Below are 12,017 nucleotides of genomic sequence, written 5' to 3'. Positions count from 1 at the left end.
CGAGAGCCACTGAATACAGATGCGCTGACAACCTCGGAATTGACCCACGAGGACCGAGTTAAAGCCCTTGTCAAAGACATCTGGCAGATTACTGCCACTTACAGAAGGGGAAGGCATCTTCTTCTGCAGGATCTCCGAGATCGGGTCCAGTACTCTCTAAGTATCCTACAGGGCTTAGCAATTGAGGGTGAAGACTTTAAGCCCAAGCCAGTTACTGCAGAGATAGGTGTGAATACGTCCACTTTTGTTTGCTGCACCCAGCTGCACACGCCACCCATGGCAGCACAAAGTGAACCTCAGCAAAGAGCCATTCCTCTAGTTCCAGAGGCATTTGCTGGTGCACAGGACACAACGCCAAGGTCGTTTGCAGAGGTCGTCAAGCTTACGCAGAAACCCAGCCTAATCCTAAAACCTTCTGCGCAAAAGAACAAAACACAACTGAGAAAAGAGCTACAAGAGAAGGCGCCTCTCAGCAAGTTGCAAGTAGCAGTGGAAAGGATTTCCACCACAGCAAAAGGAGAGATAGAGGTCTATTGCAAGACAGCGCAGGACAACTTAGAAGAGGCACTGCAGAAAGCCAACATCGATGCCAGCCTACGCAGACGACAACGAAAAGAAACCTCATTGCACAATTCACAACGTCTCAGACTCCGTTAAACCGGAGGATCTCATCGACGAATTGGCAACAACAACAAGCATTTCAACCAAAAATGTCAAGACCCTTTTCAAGCTCAGAGAGAGAAATCCAATGCGTGTTAAATGGGTCCTGGAATGCAACCCCTCCTGTATCCAGGCAGTCCTTCGAGCTAGAAGAATCTACATCGGATGGCACACACATAAAATTACAGAGTACTTGGGAATACGCCGATGCTACAAGCGCCAGCAGCTCGGCCACACACAAGACCATTGTACCTGCAAAAAGGAATTCTGTGCTTACTGCGCCGGACCCCATCACATCAGCAAATGTAAAGCTGAACTTCCAGAATGCATTAACTGTCGGGATGCAAATGAGAGACAAGGAGCTAGGTATGACTGCAGGCACCCGGCATACGCAGCGGAGTGTCCAGAGTACCAACGTGCAGCGGCCTATATCAGGAGTATTACCCAGTACTGATAATAGCATCATATCACAAAAAAGCAGAAGCCAGTCAAAAACTGATGTACTAGTCAACCGAGAGACTATAGCAGAAGAAACACCGGTGAAAATACTATAAATCAATATGCAGCGCGCCAGAGCAGCAGTCGCTCAAACAATACAATATGCAATCGAAAAGAACATAGATATAATCCTTGGTCAAGAGCCTTATGTCAGAGAGGGGATGGCAGTAGGTTTCCTGGTAAAATGGACGGTATTTCAGAAAATAGATAAAGATAATGCACCAAAAGCAATTTTAGTATGCTGCAGGCCGGACTGGTTGCCGGTTATCATCGCAGCGGAACAAGACAACACTGCAGTACTCCTGGAAGTTCATTCACTCACTTTGGCCATCGCTTCGAGCTACTCGCCACCGACAGTGGAAATTGGGCCCACTGCAAGGTTCATGGAGCAAGTTTTACACAAGATAAAGATTCCATACGTACTTTTTGGGGAAGATTATAATGCCCATAATACTACCTGGGGCTATCGTGCTACGGACACAAAGGGCAGAGAGCTGGAGGACTTCCTCTGCTCGAAAAATCTTGTTATCCACAATACCGCAGAAGCGCCACCCTCCTTCGACAGTCTTCACTCGGGGCTGGCCCGATCTCACTATTACGTCTTTGCAAGCAGCGTTCTTACTAACAGATTGGAAAGTAGATGATCAAGAAAGTCTAAGTGATCACAAATTTATAACTTACTCTCTGCGGCAGTCGACATCTATCACCAAAATTAAAAGGTACAATCTCCCAGGTAGAAAGCTTAGGAAGGATAAAAGGCACCTGGAAACTCTTGAACCGGCGCTACAGCATGCAGACACAATGGCAGACTTGGAGAATTTCTCCATCAGGCTACAGAACATCCTACAATTAGTATGTGACCAAAATCTCCCCAAGAAAAAACCTCAGAAGGTAAAGGAAATGCACTGGTGGACGGGCGCATTACAGAAGCAACAGCGTAAATGCAGGGCCTTGCGAAGGAGATTGAAGTACAAGAGGCGGCTAGAGATCACCTCGGACACACTCGCCATTTTTCAAAGAGAGCAAGCAAAATACAAAAGGATGATCATCCAGGCCAAAGTAACATCTTGGAGAGAGTTCTGTTCCAATACAAAAGAAGTATACGGGCTGCATCACAAGATAGCAACGGGGAAGGTGTTCAAGCCTTCGCAGCTTCAAATCCCGTCATCACTGGCTAGCAGCCAAAGCTACACGACTGACACTTTGAATGTAGTTATAAATACTGTGTTCAGTCAGGATGATGCAGAGCAAGACACTGCCGAACAAGCTGCCCTTCGAGCAGATACAAATAGTATAGACACAGAAGCAGATCCGGAATTCACGCTTCAAGAACTGCAGAGAGTGCTGGCAAGGCTGCCACGAAAGAAAGCCCCCGGGACAGACGGCATGGACTACACAATCGTAAAAGCTACCATAAAGGCATACCCTACATTCTTTGTAAGCTATTTCAATAAGCTTCTGTCAGTAGGACTTTTTCCAACACTATATAAAATAGGGCAAGTGGTATTATTCCTCAAGAAAAACAGAGATCCTTCAGAAGCCTCATCATTCAGACCCATCTGCCTTTTGTCGGCGATGGGGAAGGTGTTGGAGAAGCTAATCATCAACAGACTGCGCCACCACTTGCATCTCAACGGTTATCTCAGCAGCAGCCAATATGGCTTCAGGACTGGTTCATCGACGGTGCATGCCCTCCATAATATAAAGGAGGCAATTCTGGAAAATAGACACAGCGGCCACCACACGGCTATGGTCAGCATAGACCTAAAGAATGCTTTCGATACGCTGTGGTGGCTGGCTATCAAACAGGCATTACGAAGGGCCAATTGCCCAAGTAACATATATAGTATAATAAGTAACTACCTGCAGGATTGGAAGCTATTAGCGGTGCATAATGCAGGCATTATCGAAAAAGTGCAAACTAGAGGATGTCCGCAAGGATCGTGCGCCGGGCCGCATTTATGGAACTTAACGTTCAATGAAGTACTGACAGCGACGTGGCCGGCGCACACTAAAATCATTGCATACGCGGATGACGCGGCGCTTATCGTAAAGGGTACCACGCGAGAAAAATTACAGAAAAATTGCAATGAAGTTTGTGCGATCTTTCATGACCAATGTACCAAACTTAAGCTCACAATTGCAGAACATAAGTCAAAAGTCCTTTTAATTCTGAAAAAAGGAGGATCCTTAGTAAGACGCCCCACCATAAAGATTAACAACCAACGCCTGCAGATAGTGGACCAGCTAAGATATTTAGGGGTCACTTTTGATCATAAGATGACCTGGATCCCTCACGTGCAGGATCTCAAACTCCGGACGGCAGCCATAGCCAAACAAATGAAACTCTTTTATGGTCACAAATGGGGGCTTAACCCCCATATTCAAAAGGTATTGTACACGGCAGTCATCGAGAAGATAGTGAGGTATGCCGCCGCAGTATGGGCCTACCCAATGCAAGGAACGAAGGTCAGACATCTTAACAGCATGCAATGACCATTCGCATTGGGAATCACATGGGCCTACCGCACCACCTCCACTGATGCCATTAACGTACTTGCTGGTCTTCTTCCCCTGCACATCCGAGTTGAGGAGGAGGCAGCACGCCAACACATTTTGCAACTTAAGAAGGCAGTTACTTTTGACGATGAAACATACTACTCGGATGAGTATGAAAACAAACTTCTGCCCTCTTGACGTCCACCCGGCAGAGAAAGGCAAAGGGATACTTATCTCAATTAATCCCACTGCAACTCATCACTCAAGGGAAATGACCATTTATACAGACGGGTCTAGATTGGACGAAAGAGTGGGATGCGCCTATGTCGCCACGAAACAAGACAACGCAATGAAGAAATGGAAGGGACAGTTAAGACAACATAACAGTGTCTTTCAAAGCGAAGCAGTGGCAATTGCACAAGCGATTCGCTACCTGCACTTGCACCAGCATAGCCACGTCACCATTAAAACGGACAGCTTATCATCGTTATATGCCATTTGGAATGCAGATCATCCCTCGGAGATTATACAGGGAATCCAGAGAGATCTTAGAAGCAACCCCCAGTACCGCACAAAATTAGAGTGGATAAAGGCTCATGTTGGCCACTATGGCAATGAGCTTGCCGACCAACTCGCCAAAGAGGCAACAACTGACCCGCCTGATGCACCAGTTATCATCCCATGGCCGCATTTGTATTTAAAGAAGACACTATGCCTAAGGGCCACTGGCATGTGGCAGAACGAATGGGACCAAAGCACCACAGGGAGAAGGACCCACTACTTCATCGGCTATGTGAACACTAGCCGAAATGTAGCGAACGCACAGTTGGTAAGGTTCATTTCCGGGCATGGACCCTATCCGGAATATTTCTTCAAGTGTGGCATGAGTCACACAAGTCAATGTGCATGCGGCGACTCAGGCTCACCAGAGCACTATCTAACGTCATGCCCATTAACAGAAGGACTGCATATCAATCTCCCTGAAACAAATCGCCAGCCATTCTGTAAATATATGATAAAACGGCGGCACTTTATTAAAAAGCTGGTACAGTTGATGGACAGATTGTCCGACTTAGATACAGACTTGTGTCAGCCATAGAACAACCCAGCATGTAAAAACAACTTAAGCATTTTAAAAAGGACATGTATTCAATGTAGGAAAACTATCATTCAAGTGAATTGTAAGAAACTATAATGTAGACTAGAAACTCACAGTATAAAGACTGCCTGTATTCATACCTGGAAAGTCAGTTGCATTTAACAATGTGCATGTACTGTGTAAATAAATTTCGGCAAATTATACCGTAAGACCATATAGAATTAACCGATATATAATGTAGGCATAACGAATGTATGAAAGTGCATATATCTGTAAGCAAAAGTAATGTAAGGGAGTGTAATATATGTAAATAAGTAAATATTTTTGTGTATCAGTAAGCTATGTATAAGTAAGTTATGCAATTTAAAGCAATGCAATATAAATGCAGAAATGTCTAATAAAAATGCATGGGTAACATATATGTTTTGTATTATGAATAAGGGATATAGGATGTCTAATGCAAAGCAATGTATATATTGGAATGTCTATTTCATGTACTGAAAAATTATGCAATAAGTACCCAAATAACATGTAATGTAAGTAACCTGTAAGACTATTATGTTTGTAAATATTTGCATCTAAAAATTAATCAGAATGTATCTGCATGTATCTGTATGCAACTGCAAGTATATGTAACCTAAGGTTAAACAGTGTAGGTAAAATTAAGTAATATCTGAAGCAGGCGTGCCTGACTATGTATGTATATAAAAATAATGTAACGTAAGGCACATGTAATATTGGCATATGTAACTGTACATGCAAACTGTATTTATATGCAATCTACAAGTAATGTAGGTATATTTATTGAAATGTACAGCAAAAAACTGTAACTGTACACAAAAGTAATGCATATGCATTGTATGCCGGAAATGAGAGACAAAGTCAGTATGTAACTCTGTAAATCACGTTATCCATAGAATATGTTAACCAGCAAACAAGAATGTAATACTAAATATTAACAGCCCTTGTATGGCCATGTAATTGCTCTTTTGAAAGAATCAAGGTTCAACTCTAAATATTGGTGGACGTGGCGCTACACCAATTAACCGACGTTAAAGGGGTGGTGCCCACGTTCCCCGTCGCATGTATTCTTGTAATGAATTATTTTTAACTAACCAGCCAATAATAATTTTACTCTACTGACATTTGCATGCAATTCAGTTGTCATAATATTAGTGTTTCATTACTAGTATATCTTTTCTATTTGACTTGTGCCTTGAATTTAAGTTAATTAGCGTGAAAAATCCAATAAATTTTAGCATGAAAAGTTCAATAAATTAAGCTTGTAAATTATTATTTAACTTAACATTCTATTATATTGTATTTATTCTATTATATTGTTTTTGTATTTACACATATTTATTATACATAAAACACAGGTCTTACACTCAGAGTTATATATCTGTTTCATGTTGAAAAACTGCAGTTGTCTGATATTATAATCCAGAATCAAAATGTAAAAAGTGAGTATTAATAAATGTTATACTTATATATAAAATTCCAACTTCTGCATAGTTTTGTGTTTACTGTTTCTTGCATTTCTCAGATATAATCATTCACAGGAAAATCATTTATTTAAAAAATTCTGCTGTGATTAAAAATAATGTTTATTTTAAAGATAAATTAATGTACTAGGAAATAAATTAATTGTTAAAATTTTTATGTAATGTAAAATCTATAAGTAACAAAAATTTATGTCAGTCAGTGAAATTATATTTAATGTTTTGTCACTATTTATTTGATAGAGATATCAAAGCAAGTATGTTATACTTTGAAACTAGGCAATGGGCTTAAAAAAATAATTTTTTAAAGTATTATCTTTCTAACCAGCCAATAACCATGCTTTCTAAAAAAATTTTGTACACATGTATGTTATGAAATCAGTAATATTTAAAATGCTGCTTGGATTAAAATCTTTCAATATTTTATTCTAATTTTTTGCATTAATTCCTTAAAAGACTTGACAAAAATAGATATATATCCATTTTGAAGTCTGACAAACAGTGAATTTTTAAGAAATTTTCTTGATGACTTGGACATAGTTTTAATAAAATTCCACCTTTCATTGAACAAGTTTAAACTTTTTAATAATCTTATAATGCAAAAATGTATATAGGTTCATCCTAATATCATTTATTAGTATCAAGAAGTATTATGCATAGAGTATTTGCAAGGCATGTGAATTGTGCAAACATTTGTTTTGAAAAAACTACATATAAATTTTATTTTCCAAATCTTACCTGGAATAAAGGTACATGAGAAATACTAAATTAATTTTTGGCTAATCTTTGGAATATGGTAACAGGTAGTTTGGCAACATTTTGGAGGCGATAAAGGTTACTACCTAGGACTTTGGGAATAATGTGAAAAGCACTCAGTTCCGATTACGCATTATTTTGTGTGAGGAAAATGAGAGATCATGAGATATGTCATGTGACATTAATGGACGAATCACTGTTCTTTAATCGGAAAAGGGGGTTGGTGACATTTATAATAGATAATTTAGAAGTAAAAGTTTTTAGATATTTTATTTATATTATACGTGGAAATGTTCATCTTTGAAAAGGGTATATACTTTTTCGCGGTCTGATAATTTCATATGTGTGCTTTTTACCGAGTTTAAAGATTCACAAAATTTTCGTGCAAATTTTTGTAATTTATGAGAAAATAGTAGTGTAGATGGATAAAGTCAAGAGTGTGCGCGATGCCATTTTTGTGCAATTCTGGGATGTTTTTTTAAGTAAAAATAAGTCGACGTGTACATGGTTACTCTGTATGTGCGATTCTGAAAAACACGGCAAGGAGTTTGAGATTCTGCACGTTTTCCCAATTTTGCAGTTAATATTTGTCATGATTAAGCAGTTTTGTTCCATAAAATTTCTAGCATAAGTGTAATTCAGCTAGCAGATTGTTGGAAAAAGTGTTCAGTAAATAAAAAGAAAAGAAACATGTCTTTACTTCGTGAAGACAAAATGGCGGCCAAAAAAAATAGAGGGTTGCTGTAGCAGAGTTGGTCGCCAAAAAATCGCCAAGTTACCATTTTCCAAAGGTCAAGCAATTTTTTTTTTTTTTTTTTTTGGCAATTATGTAAACATTAGGCACTATTTTCGTCTCATATTAAGTATTTTTAGCTTCTTAATATTAAGTATAATAGCAATAAAAATGTTATTACAGTTTGTTATGTGTTTCAAATAGGTAGATAGGAACACTTTACTTGATTGATTCTATCTGTTGAAAATGTTAAAATTCACTTGCACCATATGGTTTACTCTCAATTGTAACATTCAGATTATCAGTTGTGTTTTACAAAATGTGTTGCTATTTCTTTCTTCTTCTCCTCTTAAACTGTAAAGTTTCTTTGTATGCTTTGGTTCAAATGAATGTTGATCAAGTCCCCCCCCCCTCAAGGTGTAAGGAAAGCAAGTTTTCTTATTTCTGTTCTACACTTACAGCATTTACACACCCAAAGCTAAATTCTTCAGTTGACAAAATCGAGATTTCTAGCCTTCCCCCCTGAAACAAACATATCTTTTGAACAGTTTTCCCAAATTAAACTGTGGATACTCTTATTAGAGGAGTTAAAACAACAAGAATTAGCATAATATTTATAAATTTGCATGACTAGTTTTGAATGTTTAAATATTTAAACTCTCCGAACTAGTCCTGCAAATTTATGAATATTATGCTGATTCTCATTGCTTTAAATCCTCCAGTAACTGTTATTCATTGTGTATTTAATGTATAAGTAAGTTATTTTAACTTAAATATAGACACTTTTATTGGCCTTTTGTATTTTATCAGAAATGTGTTTTGACAGTAGTTTAGTAGCAGTTAATCTTTGGTAAACAGGTGTTTATTTTAGAAAGAACACTTTTAGATACTTTGTTTTCATTGCTTTATATTTGTACCAGATAATTCATCGTCAAAGGAACTGTGGTATAAAACAGTTGTAATAGTATTAGTAAAAAATAAGCACTGTAGAATATTTAATAAAATTAAGTACGTTATTGATGGGAAACATTTTGCAAATAGTAAATATTCATAAACTGTGAAGTAGTAGTTAATGTACTATTTAAAGAATTAGGTGTAAAAATATTAACATCAGTAGATATCTGCTCAATCGTACATTTCTTTTCTTCCCCCCCTTTTTTTTTCCTTTCATTTTTTCTGAAATTAACAGGGCCATGTTTGTATTGTTTACACAATTTTAAATGCACAAAATTTTTTAAAGAAAATATTTGAATACTTGCTGTTATGTATGCTGAGCATTATAAATGCAAGGAAAAATTTGAAACTTTTATTAAATTTTAACTATTTTAAATAGTACTGTTCCTATAATTCAAACTAGACTGAGTTTATTTATTGCATTTTGATAATTATTAAACTTTAATTATAAGTTATTGAACCCAAACCTAATTATACATGTTCCTTTCATTAATAAAGAGATTTCCTGCTCAGAGATAACTCATCTAGAATATTTTAAGTATTATAGCAAATATTTCTGAAGTTATATCATAATTCTTGTATTTGCAAGAGAAGTTTTTTATAATAATTTTTTTCTAAAAAAAGACCATCAATTTAATAAATTATGAATTGTTAATGTAAAAAATTACATATTATTTCTAATCACTTCTCTGTTCTAGAAATTTTAATATGAATTATAAAATGCCTACTTCTTGGTTTCAAAACAGTTTTACATTTAAACTCTGATTTATATTTTAGAGATAAACATGTTATTAATTCTGAATTGCTGGTATTCATACTTTATTAATTCTGAAATGCTAGTATTCATTATATGCTCCATAAAGCATTGCATATTTTGTTATATTTTATCTGAAATTTATGTATTATATCACATTTTTTTTAAAAAATTAAAGTTGTGTTTTAAAACTTGATAATTTTGTGCCCTAAATCTAGGTTTGTGCTGGCATCCTAAGCAAAACTTTTTAATCATTTGTACTGGATCGGATACTTTAAATATGTGGACGCCAAATTATTGTATTTGTTTTATGTCACCATATGAAGGTATTTTCCAAAGTTATTAAATTGATACAAATGTTTGTTTGTTAAATGAAATTTTTGGTAATGTAATTTGATATTTTAATATTTAATATGTTTGTTCTAGATAAATTTTCTATAATTAAAGCATCATGGCATCCAAAAGAAGACTTCTTAATTTTAAATAGCAAAGAGTGTTCTTCATTATTATACTTACCTGGAAGTTTTTAAGGAACCTGAACATTTGATTTAACTTTTTGATTCTGTATTATTTTATGTTTAATGATTTTTGAAATTGTAAAAGAATAGTATTTATAAAATTTATTACAAGAAATGACCATTGTGTGATACTTCTTGTGTTTATTTCCGTAGCATAATTGATGTAAATATTTCAGTATAAGCATGTAGAAATGTATAAATTGAATTAACGTTCATTTTTGATGTTGAAAAGTGTCCTTATTATTCCACTTTAATCCAAAAGATAAAATATAGGCAAAGTTCCATAATCATTATGCTATCAGAAGTCTAAAAAAATATCGGAAAATTTGTTTGAGGTACCCCTATCCTCTGTTGTCATGTTTTTTATCCACAAGATATCCTTAACTAATTAATAATTGAATTTCCCCTATCTACATCATATTTTTTTGTCATGAATAAATGCAGATTATAATTTCTTCATATTTCTTTGATTATTGTGAGCTGTATAGAAGTAATTGCTTATTATACAATGTTTAATAGTACAGGAAATAATAGAATATTTATGATATGCCAGTAAGCAAAAGTTGAGCATATCTGAAATCACCATGTTTATGTTGAGTATAATATTCTATATTCTTGAAATATCAAAAGTAAGGTATTTAAGATATCCATAAGAAATCAACATACTTTGGAATCAATGTTTTTTTACAAGCAATCAAAATCAGTGACCTATGCATAAAAAAATATCTGAAAATTTGCTGATATATTATTAACAAATGACATATTAATAACAAACAATTAAGAGTTTCAGTATTCAAATCGTTCATGTTAAGCCATTGACACTATTTCCAAATAAATTAATAAAATTATGTTTAGCAAATTATTTTTACTTGACATTGGATATCTCTTTATATTTATTCATAAACGGCATAGACATTTTGCTAACTAATATGATATTCATTCCTAATTATATAAATTTCTGTATTGGTTAATAATTTTGACAGTTTAGTAATTTATGGAAAAATCCAAAATTATTAACAATTGTAGAGGTTAATGACTATTAGCTCAGTAGATCTGTCACATAATGATCATGATAAGATTTCTGAACTTTTGCTAGATAGTCATGAACAGTACTATTTATTGTAGGTTTCTAGATTGTAGTAAAATATTATATTAATTTATAGCAGAAACTAAAAATATTGAAGGCAGATATCATCTAAAGACTATTCTAATTCTCTTCTATGTTAAATACATCATGAAACTGCCTTCAATACCAAGTTATTAATGATATTCTGCAGAATTTAAAAATGTTTGAATAAGTTTTGATTAAAGTAACTGAAAATATTTGAGATATGAATAGCAGCAGCAAATTTAAATGAATTTTAAATTTGTGATTTTTCAGTGTAAAGATATTTAAATATTTCTTCAGTGTAAAAGTATTTAAGTAATTACATTTCATGTTAGTAAGAAAAAGAAATCAAATGATTTCAGTATGTAAATTAGAGACATTTTGGAGAGAATTATAAAAAATACCTGAAAATTATTGCTTTTGACTATGAGTATACTGCATCTTCTATATGCAAAATTGTACCATGCACAGGCAATCTCATTTCTATGTTGCTTTTACTTTTTTACCCATATCTTTTCTATTTTTGGTTATCAAATTAGTTATATAAATGGCAGTGGATGTCAATTAAGTGGTAGTTTATAAAGTCTATTTTGTTCTATTCTGATTGGTTCAAATGTGTGCACTTGTTCCACATCTTTTACATGATTGGCATTTTTATCTTAGCTTTTCACACATATTGCTGATTTGATAACTTAGGTGCAAGTAGTTAAAACTATATTTTTTTTTTCCCATAAAATAATGGCTGATTTAGAATGTATGTAACGGATTTCTTTCAATTCAGACTGTGATTTGAAGTCAGAATCTGAAATGTCTGTAAATAAGTCTGAGAGCAGTGAAAGTTCTCTAGATGACTGGTGCCAGTATAAAAAACATAGTGACTTTGGTGCCAGTATAAAGATGCGAATTTGCAGTTTTGATTAGATGTTATATCATTTA

General features: G+C 34.9%; 1 protein-coding gene across 5 annotated transcripts in view; it reads left to right on the top strand.

Moving 5' to 3' along the window:
- Positions 1-10,091, top strand: part of LOC118189580 (WD repeat-containing protein WRAP73-like) — a 76,913-nt gene extending 66,822 nt beyond the window's left edge. For 4 of the 5 annotated variants that reach the window (XM_035360202.2, XM_035360200.2, XM_085825598.1 and 1 more), the window contains 3 exons: positions 6,136-6,219; positions 9,674-9,781; positions 9,882-10,091. In XM_035360202.2, coding sequence (XP_035216093.1) covers positions 6,136-6,219; positions 9,674-9,781; positions 9,882-9,985 — 296 coding nt within the window. In that variant the 3' untranslated portion in view covers positions 9,986-10,091. The remainder of the gene's footprint in view (positions 1-6,135; positions 6,220-9,673; positions 9,782-9,881) is intronic. The other variant, XM_035360201.2, reaches the window with a different exon arrangement.
- The last annotated feature ends 1,926 nt before the right edge of the window (positions 10,092-12,017 follow it).

The sequence above is a fragment of the Stegodyphus dumicola genome, chromosome 10 (genome assembly GCF_044657685.1).
Source record: "Stegodyphus dumicola isolate Sdum_Otavi_A_Nest chromosome 10, ASM4465768v1".
Classification (NCBI taxonomy): Eukaryota; Metazoa; Arthropoda; class Arachnida; order Araneae; family Eresidae; genus Stegodyphus; species Stegodyphus dumicola.
Note: the sequence above shows the minus strand (reverse complement) of the source record. Positions and strands in the feature narration are given on the sequence as shown.